The 26095-nt window shown below is 39.5% G+C and overlaps 2 protein-coding genes across 2 annotated transcripts in view; one reads left to right on the plus strand and one right to left on the minus strand.

The window, feature by feature from the left end:
* The first annotated feature begins 338 nt into the window (after nucleotides 1-338).
* On the plus strand, nucleotides 339-9661 carry ADAD1 (adenosine deaminase domain containing 1). The gene is made up of 11 exons (XM_054392223.1): nucleotides 339-522; nucleotides 1693-1827; nucleotides 2246-2395; nucleotides 2936-3007; nucleotides 3538-3671; nucleotides 4581-4696; nucleotides 4882-5052; nucleotides 6114-6340; nucleotides 7657-7894; nucleotides 8401-8533; nucleotides 9548-9661. Exons 1-11 carry the CDS (start codon nucleotides 339-341, stop codon nucleotides 9659-9661), a joined length of 1674 nt encoding a protein of 557 aa, XP_054248198.1.
* Nucleotides 9662-25647: 15986 nt separating this feature from the next.
* The window catches only part of IL21 (interleukin 21), a 30856-nt gene continuing 30408 nt past the window's right edge, over nucleotides 25648-26095 (minus strand). The window contains exon 5 of the mRNA XM_054392224.1: nucleotides 25648-25734. Coding sequence (XP_054248199.1) covers nucleotides 25648-25734 — 87 coding nt within the window. The remainder of the gene's footprint in view (nucleotides 25735-26095) is intronic.

The following is a 26095-nucleotide window of genomic DNA, read 5'->3' on the forward strand; positions in this document are numbered from 1 at the left end:
AAACTTGGATCGGCTTTGCTGCTGTAGTTTTTGCTTCGCTTCCGCAAGAGCCAGGCAGTAAGATGCCTTGGGAGATGGTTGTGAGAGGAGGTGCAGGGCCCCACGAAGTCTTGTTTTAAAGCGTGGTTAGCTAATAGAAGTGGCTCTGAATTCCCGTGCTGGCTGGGGAAGGGGGGGAGGGAGAGATTGAAAGGACGCTGAGTCTGTTCTTTTTGCCTAGGTCTAGAAACGGATTTTGAGTTGCCTGTAGTGCTCTTGTCAAATGCGATAACAAAGAAAATGGCAGTTTGCAGTATGTCTCTAACATTTCCTACATTTACTGTTGAGTTTGCTTAGAAATGACTAGCAGCAGTGGCTGGTTTAAGAGCCCTGGACAACCTGCCTTTGACCCCATGCAAAAAACGACTTTGCCAGCTTGGACTCCTAGGCGGCCACCGTTAAAGAAGTCAGAGTCTCGGACTGTAAGGCCTAAAGGGCCACCTTCTAAGAACTGGAGTGCACCAAGAGGGGCACAAACTCCAGGTATAGTTTTCAGTTCACACATTGAGATTGCATATTGAAATACTAGTATTAATACTACTAAAAGTAACTTTTATGTTTTTCTGTTTTTTGAAAGATTGCAATCCTCTGCTCTTATTGCTTTGTTTTCTTAAATGACTTCTTTAGCACCTGCTTGATTTTGTTCTTCATCCTGTGGCCTTTCATACTGGAACTTTGTTAGAGATTGATGTATGAGACTTGGAGATTATTCTAGTTTTTCATAGCTGGGAGATGCTTGTGCTTGAGTATGTGGCAACCCTGAAGCTGAACATGCCTTCCACCCTAGAGTGGACCTAGAGAAAAAAATGTAATTTTTTCTCATAAATGTAAAAGAACACCCCTCAGAAGTAGATGCTGCAGGAAATGGTCAGGGATTATTTTATAGGAGATCTCCAGGTCAAAGACAATTGTCCACATAGAGCGTGGTCTTTTGAATGAAACTCCCAAGTGTGGATTTGCCTTAGGGTAATGTCTCAGAATTTATATCTCTTATGACACAGCTAACTTGCTTCACATAACTGTCTGAAACGTATGAGGGCTCCTTGCTAGGACAAATGAAATACCCACCCACCTGCTGTCCCAGTTCCGTATGTGGTTAATCATGGCCATGGAGGGAACCTTCAGGGTCAGGGTGGGTGTGCAGTGTAGCTCTCCCCTTCTTCTATCCTAGCTGCCTTAGCTGGAGGTGCTGTCTCTTTATTCAGCTGTTTTGTGGATGAGTTTCTTGGAGTTAATCAGCTTTTCAATAGTATATGTGGCTGTTAAACCTTTCATAGTGCCTTTGTGACAGGGAATTCCACTGCTTCATAGTTCGGTGTGAAAAAAACACAGGCTTCTTTTGATTGTGCTATGGGCATCTTTAATTTGATTGCTGGTTTGTAAGGGAGGGGAGTGTTGCATTTACATGTAATATCTGTCTGTGTTTGGAGGTTAATAGATTTAATACTCAAACTAAAAACTTCGATGCATTTGAAAGAGGAGGCACACACCGTAATTGCTAATATTGGTAATCTATGATTCAGTACAAGGAAATACTGCTCTAGAGTGAAAAAAATATGCTTTTTGTTCTTCTGAAAAGCAAGTAGAGTTAAACTGTTGGGAGACTGTGTTCAGTTCATTTGGTTTCATAAACTTTTCTTTCATTATTATCAGCAATTCCTTCAAAGCAAGACCTAGCAGATTTCATTGCAAGATATGAACAGGGATCAATAAACCCAGTGTCTGCCTTATATCAGTTTGCACAAATGCACCAGGCACAACTTGAGTTTAAAGAAACTAATGTGGCAGGTAAACACTTTTCTTAAACTTAAAGTAATGTTTGCTTATCCTTGAGGTGATCTGACTATTGTAGTTAGTATTGATGTCACTTATGGGAGTGAACTTTTTACTGTTGCTTCCACTGCCCTCCACATCTGTTGCTTTTTGGCTGCCCTTTTATTGTTTACACAGCTGTGACTCACAAGTTACTGCAGAATTTGATCAGATGAATTGTATAACGTTCAGGATGCTACCAGAACTTTATGAAAGGTGCATAAAGTGAAAGCCAGCAAAATTCTTGCGGAAGTGGAAAGTTTGAGTTGTGTTTTGTTAAAATTGTCTTTTTTGCCTCGTACTTATTCTTCAAATTAATAACAGCATATAAAGCTATGAATAAAAGTACCTTAAAATAATGCTACTAATTGTTTGCTGTTTTTCTCCTTTAAAGGCAATATCATAAGGCCTTATTTTGCCATTTGTGCTGTGATAGATGGAATTTCCTACAAGGTAGGACAGGGAAAAAACAAGAAGGAATCTAAATTAAATGCAGCTAAACTGGCTCTTGATGAGCTGCTTTGCCTGAAGCCTGAAGAGTCAGGTAAATATCACAGCAACACCTCAGGAGAACTTGAAAAGTTTGGCTTAAAGGTTTCCTGTTTAGAATTCGTGGGTAATTTTATGGTATGCTTCTTTATCAGGGCCTCTGTCAGTTGCTTGAATCCTTTGGGCAGAGCTATTTGCTTAAACTGTTTTGTTGGGGTTTTTTGGGGTTTTTTTTGTTTGTTTTTACATCAGTTTGTGGCACAGAGCAGAGAATACTGAAGGAATTAATTTATTTGTTGCTGTTGCACTTGATTTACTGTTTACTAGTTAGCAGCAATATGAAGTTGATCCTAGGTGGTTTGTAGCTTTTATGATTAGAAGGTTTCAACACTGAGTTACTGCTTCAAAAAGAATTTGGTTACCATAACATTTATCATCTTTTAAGGGTTGCTGCCTAAATAGTTCTGTGCTTACAAGGAAATAAAAATCAGAACATTCATAAGATAATTCGAAACTGAACTAGGTAGAAAGGGGGTGAGATCTGTCTTGAAATTTGTAATGTCCATCCCAGTTTGAACTAATGTTGTGTTCTTAGGTCCTTCTGGTATTCCTGCTGAGCCCCAGACAGAGACAGCAAATACTGTTCATGTTTCAAGGATTGGTTTTGGTAAGGAATAGTTTTGGCTTTCTCTATTGATTCAAATTACCCAGAAAATGCTTGGGTTTTCCCTTGTTTTTTCTTCCTTTTTTAAAAATTCTTACATTTAGTGATCATTCTATGAAGTTACTGTTACTTAGCATCTTCTGTTTGAAGAATGGTGTGAGAATGTGTCACTGAAGTAGGCAGTTGACCATCAGTTCTACCAATGGACACAACTTCTCTAAGTTGCTGGAGTTTAAGTGATGAATTGGTGACAGAAATAGAAAGACTTACTTCTGCCCTTACTTGAAATAATGTATGGAGTAGGTGATCAAACTTGGTTAATATCCTGGATTTATCATCATGAATATTAAAAGCCTAATGTTTTGAGGTATTCTTGTGCTTTATTTATTCATGTCCATCCTGATAGTCTTCAGGATCCCAAAAGTGGCTGTTGATAGTGCTTTTACTGTGTGTTTAGATTTCTAATTTGACAAGTGGTTGATGATGCCTGTTCCCTGCCCCAACCAGTTTGTGACTTTTATTGTTTTATTTAGTAGGAGGACAGCTTATATATCAAAAACTTTCACAAACACTTGAAGAAGTATTTAACAGCCTGACTGCTCACCATCCTGAGTACCATAGTTGTGGCAGTTCACTGGCTGCCTTCATCATTAAAAAAGGCAAGTCTGTTTTCATGGAGCATTGGAGGGTGGAAAAGCTGGGCTGTTGGTGTTCCCAGAGAGCTTGATTGATGCCTTTAAGTTCTAGTAAGTAAATGTAAATGGAAGCTCTCCTCCTTGATGTCCTTTGTTTGATGGCACTGTCAAATGCATGATTCTGCTATAGTCATGCAAATATTCAAGACCTACAAGAGCATTTCCTTGGGCTGCCTCAAAGAGGAGTAGTCCAGAGCAGGTGGATAGATCCTGAAGGAAACTGAAGCCTGTGGAGAACCCGCACCAGAGCAGGCTCCTGGCAGGAGCTGTGGTCCATGGAGAAGAGCCTGCACTGGAGCAGATTTTCTAGCAGGACCCATGTCCCTGAGGGTGACCTCCCTGCATGACTTCATTCTGTGGAAAGGACTCAAACTGGAGCAATTCATGAAGAACTGCAGCTAGTGGGAAGGACCCAGGCTGGAGGGATTTGTGAGGGACTGTATCCTCTGGGAGGCACCCCACCTTGGAGCAGAGGCAAAGTGTTAGGAGCTGATGCTTTCCTGTGCCCCTGGTGTCACTTGGGCGGGAAGAAAAGGAAGGGAGTGAAGTTCAGCCTTGGAAGAAGGTGGGGTAGAGAAAAGTTGGTTTTAGGTTTGGTTTTGTTTCTCACTATCCTACACTGATTGGCAGCAAATTATTTTTTCCCAAGTTGCATCTGTTTTGCATATGGTGGCAAATAGCAGGTGATCTCCTTGTCCTTATCTTGACCAACAAATGTTTTCATTTTATATTTTCATAGCATTGTTAGGAAAGGCTTAAGATTATCAAGTCCAACTTGCTGTGGAAGAGGGGCAGTGAGCAGCTGGTGGGCACCTGGCAGCCACATAAAGTTAAGCCACCACAATCATGTGAAACTAAATGCTTGCTTTTTAGGTGAAGAGTATGATGTTGTAGCCCTAGGAACAGGAGAATGTAATTACAGTCAGTACTTTCAGCGTTCTGGAAGAGTGTTGCATGATAGCCATGCCATTATTACTGCAAGGCGTTCTCTGCTCAGGTGAGAATGTGTGTGTGAGTCGTTGCCATTTCTCTTGTAGCCTTCTCAGTTCTACTTTTGCAAATGTGGATGTAAGAGCACTTGCATTTTGTAGTTAGTGCCTTCAGATAATGAATTGAAGGTGAATGTCCCTGTATTTGTAAACAAAGTAGTGTTTTTTACATTTACTTAACACTTTCTTTTAGGTATTTCTATAGACAACTTTTGCTGTTCTATAATGAAAATCCAGTGAGGGCAGAGAAATCCATATTTTGCACAGCACCAGGCTCGAAGCTGCTTACCCTAAACCAAAATACAACTATCTTTCTCTACATGAATCAGCTTCCAAAAGGAACTGCTCAGTTAAAATCAGAGCTGTGAGTATCTTGGTGTTTCCAGAGCTGATGTAGTAGATGATTAATTTGTTTGCAGTGACAAACTTGTGAGTGTGGAAAATAAGCATTGTGACATGTTTCTTAGGTGAGGAGGCTACTTTGAACTGTTCCAATGCTTTGGAGACATTAATGTACTAGGTGGTAGAGATAAGCGTGTGAGATACAACTCAAAATGATGATGCAGAAACTTTTACATGGGATGTCACTTCAGGGCAATGCTTTATTTATTACAGATCTGCTTACTTGTTAGTCTCCCTCCCAAAATATTATTAAAATACTAATAAATCATTGATTTAACCAGTGAGCATGTCACTTAACATCATCCTTTGCACCACAGGACTGGAATATGTCCACCTGAATTTTTCAAACTATAGACTCCTGCTCTTTGTAGAAAAATAGTTAATGAGATAAACTTGATGAGACAAACTCCTATGCTTATTTTTACACTTCTAACTTTTGTTGAATTTCTGGAAGTTTCTTTTTTAATATTTTAGACATTAACAGCAACAGTTACTGTTTTTACCAGTGGCCTTTTGTGTCCCTTACAGTGGTGCAGTGGTATAATGTCCTTGCAAGTCGTACAGTCACAGCTTTTTCGTATATACAAGGCTGCTTTCCTACTGTGTTTAGAAGGCACAGTTGTGAGCTGGTGGTAACAGCCAGTTCATTGCAAGTTGTGCTGATTGGGACAGCCTCTTCTGTTACAGCTTCAGAAGGGCTTTGATTGCTTGTAGTGTTATAGCCTGCTCTTCCAAGGAAATAATTGATGAGACTGAATGCAGTCTGTAATCTACTCTATAATAGTTGACAGACATAAAATTCAGAGCTTTCTGTCCCTTCTGGTGTGTACTTTTTTGAGACAAATTCTTGGATGTATTTTCTTCTAAGACAGCATGTCACTTGGAGCAGCTGATGTCTGTACAATGTGCAAATATTGAATGTAATGTAAGGTCCAGATGCTGTTCCCTAAGAAAGTGTTGGATACCACTTTATAGTCATCTCTAATTAGAATACTTTCTCACATTTTTCTTGTCTTACTTCAGGTATCTCAAACCACAGTCTCTATCTGCCTATGAAGCTAATGAAGAACTGAGTCTCCACATTGTTGTAGAAGGCAAGACTTACCTAGCTGTGTGCTGTCCACGTAAAACTATTAAAGTGACCAGTATGTCAGCTAGTGACAAATTAACTAAGTGGGAAGTGGTTGGAGTTCAGGGAGCATTACTGAGTCACTTCATTGAACCAGTGTACATCAGCAGTATTCTTGTAGGTAAGCCTAACCCAAATTCCAGTGTGTTCTTGGTGTGCTTTTGTGTTCCAGTTAGATTACATTTTTTAAACTATGGACTAAACCAAGGTAGTTCTTTAAAGAATTACAGTGTTTGTCTGAAAAGATACAAAGTGTGTATATTTTTTATTGCTCATCTTTGAAATGCCATAATGTAAAACTCACTCTTGGTCTTTTGTCGGTTTGGGTTTATTTTAGCTTGCCAAGTTGTCTTTCCTTTACTATGTACTAGAGTAACAGAAGAAATTCAGCATTGTTTTATAACAAACTAAACTTCAGATACTGAGAAAATACCAAGTGTGACAAATGCTGTGTTAACTCTTCAGTCAGGTATAGTGACTTTAAGCGATGAACCTAGTCACCTAACTGTAGAGTGGAGCAGCAGTGGAAAAGCTGCCAATATTTGACTGAAAATTACCAGTTTCTCCCCAGGGTGTCTTACTGTCTTGTGTCCAAGGTCTATGTTTCCCTTGCCTCCCTGCCTTTGTATTGGTTTATGCAAATAGATGGTTTGCTGATGGCTAGGGATTACTGAGGTGATAGTGAATTCTCAGGATTTTGTGGCTGGCAGGGAGATCAAACTGTCACTAGAACTCACTTCAATAGCTTTTATTTATGTGGTGGAATTACATTAATGGGTATTACCGTGAAGGCTTTCAGGTGCTGCTGTTTCTCAGTATTTGTAATCCGTGAATTACTACACAGGTAACTGAGTTCCCCAGGTGCTGAAGATGCAGCAGCTTTCCTAACACAGAACAAGGTTCTTGAAGTACTCCAAAAGATATTGCAAGAGTTGGTGAATGCCTTCCTGTTCCTTCTAAGGATGTTTGGGCACTTGTAAATTGATTAAAAATTTCTAATATGCTCACTTAAGTGGTAGTAAAATAAACATCATAATCTGTAGTGTGCTGTCTTTAATAGAAATTCTATGACCCTTCCTTGACATTCAGTGGGCCAAAATACTCATTTTTAGTAGGCAGTCAGAAATACCACTGAATGTGGAGTGATGCAGGCAAACTTCATAGCATGTTTTCTCATTTAGGACATTGAATTTAAACAGTTAGTGAAGAGTTCCAGAAAGCAGGCATCTGATGAAGATAATGATGCTGCTGGAGAAGCTGTGAAACCATTTTATTTCTGTGAGCTGAATATTGGAACTGCTGTTTCCAAACATGAATTTAGTGTAGAAAAGTGATTAGAATATAGACCACTGGGAACATCTGTATTCTTAGTTGCCTTTTTTCCTTTCTTTTTTTGTGTGATGTACTTTATGTGATTGATTTGTTTTTGTGTAATAGGAAATGGAAATTGCAAGGATACAAAAGGACTAGAAATAGCTGTAAACCAGCGTGTTGATGATGCACTTCTATCAAAGCTTCCCATGCCTTACCTGGTCAACAGATGTCACATTCAATTGGTGAACACTGCATACCCAATTCAGACAGAATTTCAATGGGAGTATCTTAGTTTAAACTGGTCGTTGTCAGATACATCACTGGAAGTTGTGGATGGGTTGAGTGGAAAAACCATTGAAAGGTTAGAATTAGTTTTTATTATGTTTGAAGTCATGGTTAGCTTTACTGTTCTGTGCCTGTTGATTGGAGTATTCATTTTCTAAGCTATACATGGAGGCCACAGTATTGCCCAATGAGAGAGATTCTTTCCTGTGTGAGATGAATGCAGACTATGATTAGTTGTGTTTTAAGAGATCTTGTAACTTTACAGTGAGATACCAAGATAAGAAATTAAATAGCTTTTGAATCGGTATCTTTCTTCCAATTGTATGTTGTAGTGAGTGTTTTAGTTTTCACAGTACATAAAACCAATTAGCAACGTAGTTCAGATGAATTTCAGCTTGAAAAATGCATTTGGTTGACTTACTGAAATACAGCTGCTGATTTACATTAATTTTACTATTTGAAAGTGGAAATAGTATCATATTCACATGGCATTAGAGAATGAAAAAGTCCTGTATTGATGAAAGCAACACAGCTGCAATGTATGTGGTAGTGAGCTTTATTATTCTTTTATTTTGACTATAGTTCACCATTCAAAAGTGGCACTTCCATGGCAAGTCGCCTTTGCAAGGCAGCAATGTTTAGTCGTTTCAGAGCTCTTGCTAAGGAAGCAGAACGGAATGATTTGCTGCAAGTTGCAACATACCATGAAGCCAAGGTGAGCTGGTACAGGGGGAGGAAATTACAGTAAGGAATCTCTTAATGGCTACTCTCAAAGCTAGTTGGATAGCATGGGTGACTTTTTTTTGCTGAAGACTTCTCCTGAACAACTGGATCTCCTTTATTGCCTATGATCTTTGCCTAACAAGGTCAGAAATTGCAGGTTTCAAGTGAAATTCATCTACTGAATTAATCTTAGAACATCCTCTCTGAAAATCTGCCATATTATATCTCTGCATTGGAAGGTTACTGGCCATTTTCCTCACATAAGATAGTTTCATATTAACAAGGTTGGGGATTTTCTGTTCATAAGTTCATTTTCAGTCTTATTTGTTTCATACTTAGTAAATGTTTTTTTACTGCAGCGTAGTCTTGTGGAAGGATTCTTATATTGTAGAGGAGTAGTAAAGTGTGGGAATGGTTCATTGGAACAAAAGCATTCACTCCCAGGCTTTCTTTGTGGTATAAAAAAAATTTTAAAAATGACTTAAAGGAGCTGCTGTGATTCTTGATTGCTGTAAACACAGTTAACTCCTGTCTGTATTTGGAAATATGTAGGGTCTTACTTCTCAGTACTCTTTCAGGTTTTTCCTCCTCTTGATTTAAGAGAGATTTTATTTCCCAAATCGCTGTGAAATGGAGGCTTTTATATGAAGTACCTGCCTTCATTTTTTTCCCCTCAGGTTAGAACATGCAGGAGGTTTTGACTGTGGAACTGCTAACAGCGTTCACCCCATGTTAGGTCTGCATTGACTGATACTGAATGTTTATTTTCTGTGTAAAGATTTTTGGAACTGAAAAGATACAGAAAAAAATGTTTAACAGAACAGTTCTGTCATCCCAATTTAAACTCTTCAGCACTTTTCTTTCACTGTCAGCAATAAAGGGAGCTCTAAGATTTGTAGTTAACTTTTCTGCAAGGTTTATGTGTATTATATGAGGTGGTGAAGAATACAGATATGTAACCATCATTCTTGGGGTGTTTCAATATACTTCTTTTTGTTTTTTTCAGATTCAGTCCAAGTTGTACCAAAGAGCTAAAAGTTTAGTGCAGAGTTTCTTGGAGCAACATAATTATGGATCCTGGATTGTGAAGCTTCCGTGTATGGAACAGTTCAGTAACTGAGTGAGAGGTGGACTGTCAAGTCAGTTTGGATAATTTCTATAATTCTGATTAATGTTTAGTTGTAGTGCTTATGTTGGCAGCAAGAAAATCATCCCAGAGCTGCTGCTTGTCAATTTAAGTGCAGTTACTGAACCATCTGTAACAGTTTCGTGTTTTCCAAAAGTTGATGCTTCCGCAGGAGTACCCAACAGCCTTGCAAATCCCTGATGTCACTTGATTTCTTATCCCTTGCTACCAACCCCCACGCACCATGGATTTACTAACTTTTTTTAATGTTAGTTTCAGGATTACTGTGTGTCTGCCTGTCAAGAGGGAAGTTGCTTTGTTGTAAGTTGTGGTAAGAATACGGTAAAGTTATGATAATGTTTTGAAGGATGTTAAGTACCATGCTGGGGGTTTCTGTGCTGTTGTGGAACACGGGTGTATTTCAGCCACTTTCATCCTCTTCCGTGGGTTTTGTATACGATGCAGTCTGGGAAGCTGTTCCATCATGTTTTCATACATTGGTTATTCTGTAGTGCTGTAATAGTGTTTCAGCTTCTTGTTGTAAGAGGAAAAACTTCCTTCTGGTGTTTTTGTCCTTTTTAAACTGTTTTTCTAACAAGTACATGGTGTCTTTACTAGAGCTGATCTTAGGCTTATTTTCAAGTTGTGAAACTCCCTGACATGTCCTTGACTTTTTTTTTTTTTCTCTCTTCTGCTTCTTTCTGTTACTATGTTTTAACTTGTGCAGATGGAGGGGTGGTGGTCAATTGTCTTTTTGTGGCACATACTCCACATAGTTTCCTCCCTGTAATGTTTGCTTTGTAAGAATGTTCAAGAATGGCCATCCTATTCCAGCCTAGAGCATGGTGTTGCCTTTTGTTCAGGGGTATTAAAACATTGATAAATTTCCTTGACAATGTGTTAGCATTTTGCATGCTTCTGGGCCATTTTTCCGCATGGACTTAGACTTTTGCTGACACATCATCCCCACAGTGTTTTCTGCAGTAAAGGCTTAAATATGTGCTGCAGGAAAATGCAGCAGCAGAAGCCAGTGATTCCCCCTTCCATCTGTTTCCCCAACCCATAGCCTGCTAGGGGAAAAAGACCAGCAACTCAAAAACACAGAAACTGGAGGCAGCAACTGGAATAGGAATGTTACAAGCTGAAGCCCCATGATACTTTACTTAAGGTAGCACTTTGATTTTGAAGCTGGCATGATGGCAGTGTGGTACTACCAGCAGCAGACTCAACTCATGACAATGACATTCTCCACCCCTTATTCTTTATTATCTATGTCATGCCCAGCAGTTAACATCACACACCATACATCTTTTGGTGTCTATTCTTACTCAAAATGAGATTGTCTTATGACAGAATCAATAAGGTTGGAAAAGACCTCAAGGATCATCAACGCCCAACCTGTCACCCAAGACCTCATGACTACTTAACCATGTCACCAAGTGCCACGTCCAGTCCCCTCTTGAACACCTCCAGGGATGGTGACTCCACCACCTCCCTGGGCAGCACATTCGAATGTCTAACAACTCTCTCTGTGAAGAACTTTCTCCTCCCCTCGAGCCTAAACTTCCCCTGGCACAGCTTGAGACTGTGTCCTCTTGTTCTGGTGCTGGTTGCCTGGGAGAAGAGACCAAACCCCTCCTGGCTACAACCTCCCTTCAGGTAGTTATAGACTACAATGAGGTCACCCCTGAGCCTCCTCTTCTCCAAGCTAAACAATCCCAGCTCCTTCAGCCTCTCCTCACAGGGCTTGTGTTTGAGGCCTCTTCCCAGCCTCGTTGCCCTTCTCTGGACAAGTTCAAGTATCTCAATGTCCTTCTTAAATTGAGGGGCCCAGAACTGGACACAGTACTCAAGGTGTGGCCTAACCAGTGCTGTGTACAGGGGTACAATGACCTCCCTGCTCCTGCTGGCCACACTATTCTTTATGCAGGCCAGGATGCCATTGGCTCTCTTGGCCACCTGGGCACACTGCTGACTCATGTTCAGCTGCTGTCAATCAGTACCCCCAGGTCCCTTTCCACCTGGCTGCTCTCCAGCCACTCTGACCCCAGCCTGTAGCTCTGCATGGGGTTGTTGTGGCCAAAGTGCAGCACCTGGCACTTGGACTTGTTGAATGCCATCCTGTTGGACTCTGCCCATCTGTCCAGCCTGTCAAGGTCCCTCTGCAGAGCCCTTCTACCTTCTAACAGATCAACACCTGCTCCCAGCTTGGTGTCATCTGCAAATTTACTGATGATGGACTCAATCCCTTCATCCAGATCATCAATAAAGATATTGAACAGGATGGGGCCCAGCACTGATCCCTGGGGGACACCACAAGTGACAGGCTGCCAGCTGGCAGTGGCACCATTCACCACCACTCTCTGGGCTCGGCCCTCCAGCCAGTTTCTAACCCAGCGCAGAGTGCTGCTGTCCAAGCCATGGGCTGTTAGCTTGGCCAGGAGTTTGCTGTGGGGGACAGTGTCATAGGCCTTGCTGAAGTCCAGGTAGACTACATCCACAGCCTTTCCCACGTCCACCAGGCGGGTCACCTGATCATAGAAGGAGATCAGGTTGGTGAGGCAGGACCTGCCCTTCCTAAATCCATGTTGGCTGGGCCTGATTCCTTGTCTGTCCTTCAGGTGTGCAGTGTTTGCCCCCAAGATGATCTGTGCCATAATTTTCCCTGGCACTGAAGGTGAAGTTTGCCCTCCGGAAGTCCAGGGTGAGGGTTCTGGTACTGCTCCTCCCTAGTTCCCTGCATACTGAAAACTCCACTATCTTGTGATCGCTGCACCCTAAACAGCCTCCTACTATCACATCTCCCACCAGCCCTTCTCTATTTGAGAACAGCAGATCAAGCAGAGCCTGACCCCTGGTAGGCTCACTTAGCAGCTGCATCAGAAAGTTGTCCTCTAGGAACCTTCTGGACTGCCTCCTCTCAGCTGAATTAAGTTCCCAGCAGATGTCTGGCAGGTTAAAGTCACCAACAAGGACAAGATCTGATGATCTTGAGGCAGCTTCCAGTTGCTTATAGAATATTTAATCTGCCTCCTCTTCCTTTTTGGATGGTCTATAACAGACTCCAATCAGGATGTCAGTTTTGTTAGGCCTCCCCCTGATTTTAACCCACAGGCACTCAATCCTTTCATCTGCAACCTCAAGTTTTGAGGCATCAAGAGATTCCCTAATGTATAGGGCCACCCCTCCTTCTCTTCTCCCTCGCCTCTCTCTCCTAAAGAGCTTGTAGCCCCCCAGTGCAGTACTCCAATTATGTGAATCGTCCCACCATGTTTCTGTAATGGCAATTATATCATAGTCTTCCTGGTGGACCAAGACTTCCAGTTCCTCGTTTGTTACCCATACTGCATGCATTGTTGTACATGTACTTCAGCTGGCCTGTTGATTACTCAACCCTAATTTCTGTCCCACTCTCTCCAGGGAGACTGATTTCCTCACCCACCCCCTTCAGACTATGTGTATCAGTTTGAGAGCTGAAGTCACCCCACAGCAACAATAACCAGGCTAGCTCAGTCTGGAAAGCAAATGAAAGCTGTATTTACAAGCAAATCTACAATCTATGATGAAATGCAATGAATATGTACAAATATACACTATTCACAACATTTACAAATATATACAATCAACAGAAAAGAACAACCAAGCTCCCTTTGCTTCCCCTGAGGGGACCTCCCAAGGGACCTCCCCGCAGACTCCCCTGGCAGAAGGCAGAGAATTAAAAAGCAGAGAGGCTGTTAACGTAGCTCACCAAGGTCAGTGTGTTATCTTCAGCCAGAAGAGAACAAGCAGCAGCAGCCAGACAGCCCAGCAAGGAAGCGAACTCCCCACTCTGACTGCCCCAACTTTGTTTTGAGTAGTGGTTCTTAAATATTTCTATCTATTCAATGGAAGTGTTTAGAACAATCATTATTTTGCTTTCTTGCACCCAATAGTGATTTATTTACATTCCTTCACTTTCTCTGCTTGAACTTTGAGAAGAAAAATTAAAAAGACAGTTTCAAACCATCACACTAGGGTACACAGAAGACTTCTCACTGCAGATGCTCTGGAGCTCCACTGTGGTCCAGCACACTCTGGATCGGTCTATGACCAGTCCAAATAGTGGGGCTGTTTTCATCCCTGGGGCAGTTGATTCCAGTGACTCCTTCCACCCCTCCAAGTGAAAACAAGCTGGGGCTTGCAGTCCAGTGCTCTGCTTCCAATGCATCCAACTGATGGGGATCCCCCTGTCACAACAGAAATACAGATGGGTTCCACTCCTTGTAGCTTGATGGCATCAGAGTGCACTGTCCACCTGTATCTACTAAAGCTTTATACTCTAGCTTCCCACACCAAGTCTTTTAGACACAGAGTGAGGGGGAGTCCACCAAGTGTTAAGGTCTCTATGGGTTTGACTCTGCAGGTTAGTGTCACTTCTAGGCAATCTCAGCCTTACTTGGTCTTACTGTAGTGGTCATTTAGGTATGGGTGGTCCTGCAAGATTCTGCATGCAAGAATTCCTCCATGGTTGTCAGTACTAGTTAGAATCGGTTGGTAATGTTCACTTTTTACATTCTTCTAGGTGTTTTTTAGAGTAGTCTCTTGATTTTTATCTGATAGGCTCAGTACTTCCTATATCTTTATATATTGTGTCATTTAGTGTGAAGGAGATTTCATTCTTGGATGCTGTTGTTTTTATCAAGAAAGAATCAATGTACAGAGAAGCATTATTCTCCAGAGATTGATAAAGTAGAAAGAATTTTTACTAGTAAATTTCATGCCTGCTTTCTTATTTTCTGTCATATTGTATTTGGATGTTGCTGTTACTACAGCCAGTCATTTGGAAGACACCTGATTTGTGAAGAGGGTGGAGCTGATCTCTTTGTGGTTGGGATGACTGACAGTATTTTCCGAGTCCTTGTGGGTGGGGACAGAGCACTCCTTTGCTGTGGGAGAGAAGATAAGTAGAGCAGCAGATACCAGCGCTGTAAGTACTTTTCCTAGTTTTTGCAGAAAGTTACCATTAACACCTGTTTTCTCTGCAGCATTCAAGAGGCCTGCTTTTCTTACCATTGTTAGTCTGTTTTAAAGTATGATGTGAAACGCTCCATACCACACCTACCAGCAAAACACATCAAAGACTAAAGTATAAGCTGATAACTTGTTCTAGACTGACTTTTATCTGTTACAGTTTGTGTTGTTAGCATTGAGGGTGAGCTCTTGGGTTGTAAAAGATGCTCTTGTTTCTTTCAGTGTAAAACAATGCCACATGACTGACTCCATCTTCATCTGAAGTAAACATCTTTCTGAGGTTCTACAAAAAGATTTGTGTGACTGTTTTAAGGGGATATATGTTCATGTGGATTTACACATTAATCATCAGCTTTTAGGTCAGTTGTTGCTGGAAAGAATTGGCTGTGTCAGTGTTCTGGGATACTGGTACTTCAGTTACCTGCACTGTTATTACTTCAGATGTGTTACTGTTTTCATAGCCATGGAAACACAGAATGGTTTGGGTTGGAAGGGACCTACAAACATCATCCAGTCCAACCCTTCCTGCAGTGAGGAGGGACATTCTCCATCAGATCAGGTTGCTCAGAGCCTTGTTTAGCCTGGTCTTAAATATTTCCAGGGATGGGGCATCTACTACCTCCCTGGACAATCTGTTGCAGCGTTCTACTACCCTCATGATGCAGAACTTGTTGCTAACATCCTAAATCCGCTTTAAAAAATATTTCCCTCTTTGCGAAGATAGTTCAGAAAACTAGTGTGTTTTGATTGCACCAAGAAGAAACAAATGTGTCCTGCAAAACAATGATAGCAGAAACCCTGTGTAGCTTAGTAGGACAGCTTGCAAAAAAAGATTGGGGTTTTGGGTTTCTTTCTGTGGGGAAGAGACTCATTGCTGTTATTTTTATACTTTGTATTGAATGCTAGTGCAACCTGGTTGCATGGCTTTAAAAAGGTTTTCTGTTTTGTTTGGTGTCTGTACACTTGTGTATTGGTAAATACTTTTTTGTGTGGTTTGGGTTTGCTTTTAAAAAAAAAAAAAAAGCAGCGTTAAGTCACCAGTGAAAGACAGTATCAGTTAACAAAGAAGACTACACATCAGTTTCATAGGTTACTGAAATTTATTAAATATAATTACAAGTAACATTTGGTAGTTGTTTCAATAAATAATTGTATCTCTAAGTTCATTGACAAAGTGAGATTCAAATACTTTTCCAAAGTACGTTTCAAGCCCGTAGGGCTTACAGAAAGGATCAAATGTGATCTTAGAACAGAGTTTCTTATCGTCCAGACTGAGAACATACAGTGGTCCCCAAATAGGCTGCAAGCTAGTAAGCCACAGAGCAAAATATATAAAATAATAATAATTAAATATTTAAATAAATAATGTAGCTGTAAAAAGTTGTTATCTGCTTCTCTTTCGCATAGATGTCAGAAAGTTGAGCAGTTCTTTGTGAAATGCAGGAAAATTTTCCTTGTCATTAGCTTCACAGGTCTTGCATCCAGTTCCTTGGGGAGTTAGGTCCTGCAATACAGATACTCTTGTTCATTGGTGGTAGCTCTCTTGCTAGCTAATTTTAGCAATAATGCATTAACTTTTTTATATTAAGTTGACACATTCACACTCTTGTCATTAAGATTTGCCTCTGCTGCAATACTTATTTCTGGCTTGGAAAGGATTTTTAAGGGTACAAGGATCTCTTAGCCATGGAATTTATGTAGTATATCAAGGTATACTACATACGTTACTGAGTCCTTTACAGTCATAAATTTCTGGCACAGTTTTCAAAGCCATTGCTTGTGTAAGTACATGTTCCTAAAAGCAAGTTTTTGCCAGGATGCCTTCAATGAGTCAATAAAGAAAATAAATGTCAGATTTTTTAAAATGGTGACTTCTATAACTAGTAGAGCTCAAATCTGTATTACTGTACTAGATTAGCATTCAAATGTTGTCATATAATGTAATGCTATTTTATTTTTGTATAAAATCCTCTGTTTTCAAGAGATGATAACACAGACCTTGAGGTATAAAAATGCTAATTCTGGTGTTGTTTTTCACCAATACTGAAACACTTTTTTTTCTTTTTATTTTAAAACTGCTTTAAAAGATTGCCTACCATAAGTCTCTGGAGATTCTTTTTGATATGTTGAAGAGTACCAACATCCTCATCTTCAATTTCATTCTCCAAAGTCCCGATTTCTTTCCAGTAACATTGTAGAGTTTGCCAGCTGCACTCCTAAAACAGTCAGCAAAATTGTTTTAAAATCTATCTATCTCTTTATCCTTGTATTGGGAGTTAAGCTGTTGGTTTTCCAAAATGCCCTCCTTAAAGTTGTATTGTAAGATGTTATATGTGGTCTTAGTTCTATGGTAGATTATTGTAGCTTTTGAAAAGTGAGTACTTTCTACAGGATACTTGAAGTGTTCTCTTGTGAACATGAAGCTGTGTTTGCTTCTAAACCAAGCCTTCTGTTTGTATCGTAGAAATCACGTGTCAACAAAAGTGTTAGTGGTCAAAACCTGTGCTTTGCAGTGGCCTTAGTAATGGATGGGTTACTGTCTGCATCTGATCTGGCTTTGAATATGATATATAAGAAGCTATGTCAGGCACTCAGTGCCGGTGTTATCAATCAGCCCCATATGTTTGCGTTTAAGCACTGGAGCTCTGATGTAGTGCTGTGTCTGGATGTTGCCAGCATATGAGAAAAGTGACTCAGATAAGGAAGTGGTTGCAGAATCTGGCTTTAAATCTTTACTGAAACAAAATTATTGTTAAGTGAGAATTCTTCTGGATTAAAAATTTCATTGAAAGTTCAAAGTAGTTAACAGATAAGTTGTATAAAGATTTTAACTACTTCATAATGCTAAATAATGCTCTTGTTGGGTGATCTATTTGCACACTGAATTGAAGTTGTACAGATCAGCAGGCTGTTGAGTATTCTGTTTTAAAGCTGTGTTTAGAATGCTCTCTGCGCTCTGATACGCAATTTTTTTATGGAGAAGTCATAATGATAGTGTTATTGTGGAACTAAGTCTTAGGCATTAACTAAATACCATAAAACATGAATATATAGATTATATATATCCAGAATGGCTTGCTAAAGTTTTCTTCCTGGGAAGAATTAGGTAGACCATAACTGAGTTTTTTTCATTGGTGGGATGGATATAGAAGATTTAGAACATCTTAAACAGAATATATTAGTGGCTGTATCTAGTTCAGATAAAATGCAGGCAATTTCACGTAGATACTGCTCTGAGTAATCTCTTTCTTCATCTAGTTTCAGTTCCAAAATAGTTCTTGTGTTAGTGTCAATACAAGAGGATTGCCTTCTGCAAATCTTACACAATGTTAGGGTCAGTACAAGAGTATTGCCTCCTGTGAGTCTTAAACAATGTTTAACTATTTAATTCTTAAAATTATTTTAAATATAAAGTATAAGTATAAAAACTTTTTTTTTTCTGTGAGTTCAACCATGTATTAATAAGCAGGATGAATAGGGAGGCAGCATTTTATGTTACATACTGCACAGGACAATGAGGTAATAAAGTATATGAGCCTGTTAATGTTTGAGAATACAAATCTAAAGCAAAAGTGTCTAAGAAACTGCACTCCCTATACTGAGTTCAGACTGGTCAGATTTGTATTTTATGTATGCCCTTCTGATAAGTAAATAGTTTTGGTGTATCTCAACAATATATCATTTTAAAGTAGCCATATCTTAGAAATCATTCTGGAAACAGAATATTTAAACTTACCTGTTTCTCAGTTGGTGTGTAAAATTCAAGATAAATGCTCTGTAGAGAAGGGGGAGAAAATGTTAATTTTTCTACAAAAATACATAGAAAAGATAAATAGTTAAGAAACATACAATAAAAGAAAATCAAGCACTTACGTCCTTGTTTTTTTCCAGTAATTTTAAGTCTTTTATTAAAGTTTCAAGAAGGAGCACTTTTTCCTCTGGTAGTGGTGCTCCATAAGCTGCTGTCAGAAGCATGACTGCAGAAATACAGCTGAAGATCAGTACTTTGCACATCGTGTCAGTGTTTTGATTATCTATATGCTAGTATTTGAGTAGGGATATATTATGAGAGCTGCTAAGGTGTCATTAAACTGTTCAGTGTATTTATACTCTGCTTTCTCCAGGGGGGAAAAAGATGGGGGCGTCATGTAAAAGAGGTTTTATTACACATTTTTTCATATGTTCTGCCTGTATGGCAAGAATCATTACTTTTGTTTTTCCTCCCCTGATGACACTTTGGAATTTTTATAAAGCAAGAGGGATTTTACCTACATTCATTGATTGGTGTGAGAGAAGCCCACACTCAACTTTTGGCAGTCTCTCTTTGTGCTTTCTGCATGAAACACTTTTTCCCTCATGCGCTGTCCCACTCCCCCATAGAGTATGCCATAGTCTGTGCTACTGCCACACAAAATGTTCTAAAGAGGGATAATTTTAACCTTTTTTTTTTGTCTGTATATATTTATCCTTTCACAAATCCTGTGCCACCAAGTGAAGAAAGAAGCATTCTCATGTTAGTAATTGTTGATTAAACAACAGGAAGAAAGTTGGCTTCCTGTCTGAAGGTGGTTTTACCTGTCATCTTTTGCAAAGACAGTGTAAGCTTAGGTGCATAGTCAGTCTTTATACCATCATATTTACAATGTTCATGACAAAATCCTCCAACAGGATTCTTTGTTTTGAGTTAGCAAACTGTTTTTTCTGTGTCTTTTTCTATGTCTTAATGCTATTCTTTTTCCTTTGCATGCACCTTTCACTTTTCTCCAGCTTATAGTGCAAATGTACTGCTTTTAAAGTATTTACAGATCTTGTTACTGATACCTAACCCACTGCATTTTGTGGTATGTATCACAGTACTGGAGTCAAGAGTGAGCAGTCATTTGACAGTGAATTCTTGCATAATGCTGCTGAATAGTTCTTTTCTGGTTCAGGGGTCTGTTGGCTTCCATGTTTGGAATCCTGTGTGCAGTGCATAAAATTCGTAGTTTTCTTCGAGTGTAGTTCTGAGCCAAATACTCCCCCTGCTGCCCAGAAGTCTCTACCATTATGTGAAATGTGATTCTTTTGCTCAGTGGTGAAGCTGTGTGGAGTAAATTCTGGTTGCAGACTGGTTTGAGGTTTTGTAGCATTCAGTGTGAACAATATGGGGGTAGGTAACTACTTCACCCACCATTGCATACAAAACTATATATGGAAATCTGCTGTATGTGTTGATTAAAATATGCTTTTCCTGGGATTAAATACAGTCCATTACTATAATAGGCATCTATTTATTGGTATCTATTTGTCTACTAACCATTAAAATTATATTAATCAGCAGTGAGATCCCTGGAGAACTTAGGCTTCATTTCTTGGTTTTTAAATGAGTACAGGCATTTAATAATGTATGGTCATACAGAAGTCCTGGTAGCTATTGTAGCTTACAATATGTAATATTTGTACAGTTTGAAACATTTTCTGGCACTGTATCTTTTATTCCTTGTAGTTATTGTTGATAGTAACCTGCAGAGGTGAGCTGCTGAGCTCTGGGTCATCAGCTTCTGTCCAGGGAACTTTATAAAGTTAGGTCATTTTATTCAAGGCTTTTAGTTGTTTAAGTTAAATATGTTTTGGCTGTATAAAGTGTTAGAAATACCTCAGTAGTGAGGACAAGACATGTTTTTATTTATCATTACTGTTTACTGTTTCCAACACTATTCACTCTTTCCTGTGTCATCTCTGAAGTTACAGAAGTTTCTCTCATTATCAAATATTTAATGGAAATCCTTTTGGAAGCCCTGAATTTGCAATTTGGAATCTAATGCCTTTCTGGAACATTTCTTTAGTGGTTTAGATTAGAGGCTGCTCCAGGCACTTCCTTTATGCTGGAGTGTTGGGCTTTTGCACTAGTGCTTCAAGTAGAAAACAGCCAGCACTGGATTATTGCTTTATTTTTCCTAGTGTTCCACTGTTTTCTTCTGCAAGCCGTAGAGAACTTAAAAAAAAAAAAGCCTGTGCATTTTGGCAAATTTTTCAGCAACTTTGCAGGTGGGTCTGCTAAAGAACTGCCACTGTTGAGGTAACCAACACCCATGCATTTTTCACCGTAGGGCTCTGAAGAACGTTTCCTCTTCAGAGGCCACAGTGTAGGAACAAAGATTTTAGTTGTAGTCCAGCTGTAATTTGAATCAGATCCTTATTTGTTAATTGTTTTCAAAGACTGGAAGAGCCTTGTCTTTCAAAGGGGAAAGATTTGAATATACAGTGGTTAATAAATTGTCCACAGGGGGTTGATTTTTCCCATAAAATTTAGCTGCGGGCTTTGTATTGGGAGAAAGCAACATATCTTGGTTTGACCATTTTTATTGGATGTGCCTGCTGAAGTGGAGATGGCTTGGGGTATACTGAACAACCCAGAAACAGCATAAACTCAGTTAACACAACTTACTGTTTGCATTATATCTTAAGTATTGGGGCAGATACTAGTGCTCTCACCATGCTGTGGGAGTTTTGTCTTGGCTTGGTTTTGATGCACAATTACAAAAAGTTGATTTATCTCATTTTCTTTCTACAAGATACAGCTTTACACTGAAACAGCATTATAAGAAAACCATGTAAAATGGGCTATACCTGAAAAACTCTAAGGAACACTTAGAGCTCCATTTTCAAGGAAGAGTAATTATCAGTTATGCTATGTGTTCACAGGAGACAGTATTTGTGAATTGGGGAGCTGGGAAGGGAAATAAAAGTTTTTGTGTTTCGCTGTTGGTTAGCAGATTGTTGATGCTCTACTGTTTATTAGAAAATATCTAAAAGTAAATGACACATGCTGACTAGCTCCTTGTTCTGTACAACTTCGAAGTCTGGAAAATGTTTTATATAGGATCTGACTCCTCTCAGTTTAGACCCTTATCTTATGTGTCTTTTTCAACTGAAAGCTTGCATTTTTAAACTTAATTTTTTTTTTTCCTTGCAAACCTGATGGCTGGTGAATTTTGGAGAGAACTTTTGGTTTCATTGAGGTATCGGGCATCTTGTTGATCCAGGTGCTCACCTTCCTCTATCCCCAGAACAAAGTTCTATTCTGCTACGGTCACTCTGACTGTGTTGTTTGGTGTTCTTTAGTTCATGTGCAGATGTTTTTCATACTCCTACTATAGTAGCATGCTTGTACAAGATTACTGTCAGTAGAGTCATAGGAAGCATTGCAGAGTTCACATGTCTGATGAAGGTGATAACCACCTATTTGTGATCATGGTCTGATGATTTAACCCTTTCTAGCTGTGTTCAGGGCCCATATTAAAGAATTTTGAATAGCAGAAGTTGTCTTCTGTTTGCAAATCTCCCAGTTCTAAGCAATAACCTGTGGAAAGTAAGCCTTTAGTATTCTTATTCTGCTCAGCAGGGAGACTCGTGTAAACGTGATGAAGATTTGAATAGAGGGTTGAGTGACAGTTTTCATCTGATTTTAAAAGCCATTAAAAGGAGATAGCCACCTCTTTACTTCTTTAACCTTTTCTCAGTCTTTCTCTTCAGTCAAGCAGCAGCTGAGGTGCATGATCCTCCTGCATTTAAAAATGGAAAATTAATTTTATTGCATGTATTAGGTTAATAAAGAATATGTAGTTTAAAAATACAGCACTAATCTGTGTGAGTTGAGTAGACCCTGTAGAATGGAGAACTTGCTTCCCAGATGCCTGTGATTCCAAACCTCCAAAATCCCTACCTTATTGAATAGGTGACTGAGGAATTTTCTGTTGAGCAAGAACAACCATAGAGTACCTGAGTTAAAGCCAGGAATCTGTGTCTATGTTGCAGGGCATTTTTAATACATACTCCAAGTTTTGATCAGATAAATGCAATGGACTCCATGATGTATTAGTATTTAAATATAGGAGTGAAGCCATAGTTGTGCTTATAAGGAAAGATAAGAAAAAGAAGGAGAAAGCATTAAATGTGTTTTCCTTATTGCGTGCTTCTGATGGGGTTATAGCATTCACCTTACTGATTCTCTTATGTGGTACCATCCCTGCCATGATAAAGGGTGATGTGAGGAAATGGTCCCTTGGGATCACTTGTGTGCCAAGGACAAATGAAGCAAGGGCTTAAAGAGGAAGCAAGGAGTTGCTATAGTGGATTAGAACAGTGGTTTTAACGAGCTGAATATTGTTCCTAATGAGGGCAAGTACTCACTTTCAGGAGGAAGTGCCAAAAAAACCCAGAAGTGACTCATTCTTGGAGTGAGTTTTTCCTGCACGAATATCAATAGGTTTTGTTGGGTTTTTTTTTATTTGTTTTGTTCTTTTTTTTTTTAGGAGAGGCTTTTGGTTTAGTAGGAAGGTTTTCATAAACCTGCGTTTGAAGTAATTTTTCATTGAAAGGACCAACGAAGAAGAAGCAGAATACCTTTACAAGAGCTGGTTAGTGCTGTTTGTTTAGGTTTTTTCCCTTTTGTATCTACATGGATTTTTGAATATCTGTCTCCACAGTTAAGTGTTGCCAGTATGAAACCTTCAGTGGCCAATTTTCTCTTAGTTCAATGTATGCCAATCCTGCTGAAAGTGTTCCTGATATACCCACAAAGTAATGCAAGTGTTAACCTCTGATAGTTTTGCTTCACACTTCTTTGTAGGTTAGGAACTATAGAGACCAATACAAATACACTGCTGGTGAGACACAGTACTGTGAGCTTGGCTCACTGATTCTATTGGTGTATGGGTAGAAAACTGAATAGGTCCTTCAAGTTCTTGTTCATTATGATTTCCAGGAAGAAGTGTTCTGGACCTAGGTGTTATGTGTTTCTTTATATAAGAAAGAGGAAAGCAAGATGGAGGTATTGTGAAGAGACAAAATCAAATGAGAATATTGTTCTTACATGGTGTTACTGTGGTTTTTTATTGACTATTGGTGCAGTGTGATATAAATAATTCAATATAATAATCCTGGTGGGCCTAAGGCTAAGAGGTGCTTTGTCGGGGTTGGAAAGAAATTGAGATCTGGCAGGCACTCTAGGTAGCTCAAACTGGAACGGTGCTTGTGCTTATGAGGGAGGTCATGCTAAAGAGTGGAGTGAGAGATGAGGATGCTTTCTTTCATACTTTGCCTTTGAAAATCAGTAAGTATTTTCAGGATAGAATCAACTTGTGGTGTCTCATCGTGCCTTACAAGGTTAAGGAACTCTCATTTGATAGCTAGTGAGCAACCCCACATGAAAACCTGTTGAGCTGTTTTCAGCCACCATGTAAACTCTGACTTCTCTTTCAAATACGTCAGGAACAGATCACAGACTACTTTTGAGTTGCTCTAGAGAAATTTTCAGTTACTGTGCTGAAACACAAATAAGACCAGTCCTGGACAACTTAATTGTGGGTCAGTCAGTCACACATTCCTTTAAAATGCTTGTTAGCAGTTCACGGTTCTAGCATTGCAGGAGATTTAGGTCCCGAGTGTTTTGTCAGAGAATTTACTTGTGCCACAGGCTGAGTGTTTTTGCCGATTGCTGCTTGTTGGTGATGAGTTTGGGGTATGGTAGAGGGAAGGACTTGAGCCTGGTTTAGTTGCATTTGGGAAAAAGAGATTAGATATTGGTAAGATAGACAAGGAGCAGACTGAGTTCAGACTCCCAAAGTGCAAACACTAATTGATTTTGCCAAATGCATTCACGTTTCAGCCACACAAGCAGAGCTCTCAGGGCAGGAGCTACAATGCTTTGTGCTGTCACTACTGTCTCTGACTTCTCAGCTTTTCTGTTTGTATAGGTTAATACCTGGGAAATTCATAGAAGATCATCTTGTACATTTTCAAGTGTGTGTTTTTCCACTATATCTTTTAACTGCTTTTATGGTCCCTTTAGGAGGTCTAAATGGTCTCACATAAGTGGGACCTGCTGTATTGTGTTGTCACATAATGAGGATGAAGAATTCAATTCTTGGGCTCTTTCTTTTGAGGTACAGTTACTTGAACATATTTATTATTTATTTTATTGATAATTTATGATCTGAACTGTAATGAATAAAGCCACCTTGATTTAGCATACAATGTGCTGAGTAAAGGTTGGCTTTTAAGGCAGTGCTGGCTTATCTCAGGATCCTAACCACAGTGCTGTTAACTTCAGAGTGTGCATTCACATACCCAGAAAAAGATCAGAATTGGCTTTTTCCTCCCATGATACACTGTTGTGGGTTACAGGGGACAAAGTATGAAGTTTTCTGGCAGATCTTCTGTCCATTTGAGAATCAGCTGTAGGGGGAATCCTCTCTGCATTTCTGTTAAGTTACACAACCAAGCTTTAACAGAGGCAGCCAGAATGTTTCAGCTCTGTGGTTATCTGTTTGGGCAGACTGGTGCAGTCAGGTCTGCGTTGGTTGGTCATTTTTTTTTCTTTTTCATTTTAACTATTGGAGAAAAAAGCCTGAAGGCAAAAGATTCTTGTTTTTCAGTACTACCGTTTTGTAGTGGAAAGAGGCTGGTACATACACTGGCAAACTTAAGTTGTTGCCAAACTATTCTCACTCTCTGAATTTAAGAAATACAAGTTATTGTTTAAATGAGAGTTGAAGGTCAAGAGGCCAGTGCTGGATTGTAACACCACAGGATGTTAATAAACAACAAGCAAAGAATATCTTACCTTACTCAGGGCTCTGGTCACACACTTGCTAAGCAGATGGCCTAGATTCATCACTAGATATGAAGCTCTTGAGGTACAACCTCAGTGCTGGCTGTCATTAATGAAGGCTCAAAATTCTATATGGCAATCAACTCGTGTTTCTTCAACGTTCAGTTTCTGAATTCTATTTTCTTTTTGCACACTTTTCCCACTTGTTTCATATTGGTTTTGTGGGATTTACTAGGGAGGGACAGGGGCTTCCCTGTTGTCTCACGTCCTACCCATAGCCAGTGTTACATTTCGGTACATTCACCTTCAATACCTGGTGTTAATTAAAATGCAGAACACTAGGTACTACTAGGAAAGGAGAACAAAACTTTGCTGTCTACATCTGAGATGCACCAACATCTTCAATAGTGTACGTGGTTCTGGCCCCAGATCTGGATGCAGGTGGTGGCAAAGCAGGTGACCACTGGAAAGAAAATGTAAGAGGTAGCTAAGTAGACTCAAACTGTTCAAGCTGGAAGAGATGTCAATGAGGAAAGACATTAGAGGCACATAACTTTGTGAGCTGACAAAGGGTTAAAGAGGGAATATTTCTTTAGCTGAAAAAGAGACAGTGAAACAAGCTGAGGTGTTGAATTCCAAAAGAAATGAAGGTTTCCTTCATCTCAAAGTAGTTAAGCAGAGGAACTCCTTGCTTCAGCATGTTGTGGGTAACAAAAACTTACATAGTTTCATAAAGCCGTTAGACAAGTTTATAGCTCCAGTAGTATTGTTATTCCTTTGAAAACAAAGATGTTCCCTTTTTATTCAAGAATCTATTAAACAAC

This window comes from Indicator indicator, chromosome 25 (assembly GCF_027791375.1).
Source record: "Indicator indicator isolate 239-I01 chromosome 25, UM_Iind_1.1, whole genome shotgun sequence".
Lineage (NCBI taxonomy): Eukaryota > Metazoa > Chordata > Aves > Piciformes > Indicatoridae > Indicator > Indicator indicator.

Coding starts and splice junctions, on each gene's coding strand:
- ADAD1 (XM_054392223.1), top strand. CDS start 339: ATGACTAGCAGCAGTGGCTGGTTTAAGAGCCCTGGACAACCTGCCTTT. Junction 523..1,692: donor AAGAGGGGCACAAACTCCAG/GTATAGTTTTCA, acceptor CATTATTATCAG/CAATTCCTTCAAAGCAAGAC. Junction 1,828..2,245: donor TAAAGAAACTAATGTGGCAG/GTAAACACTTTT, acceptor TCTCCTTTAAAG/GCAATATCATAAGGCCTTAT.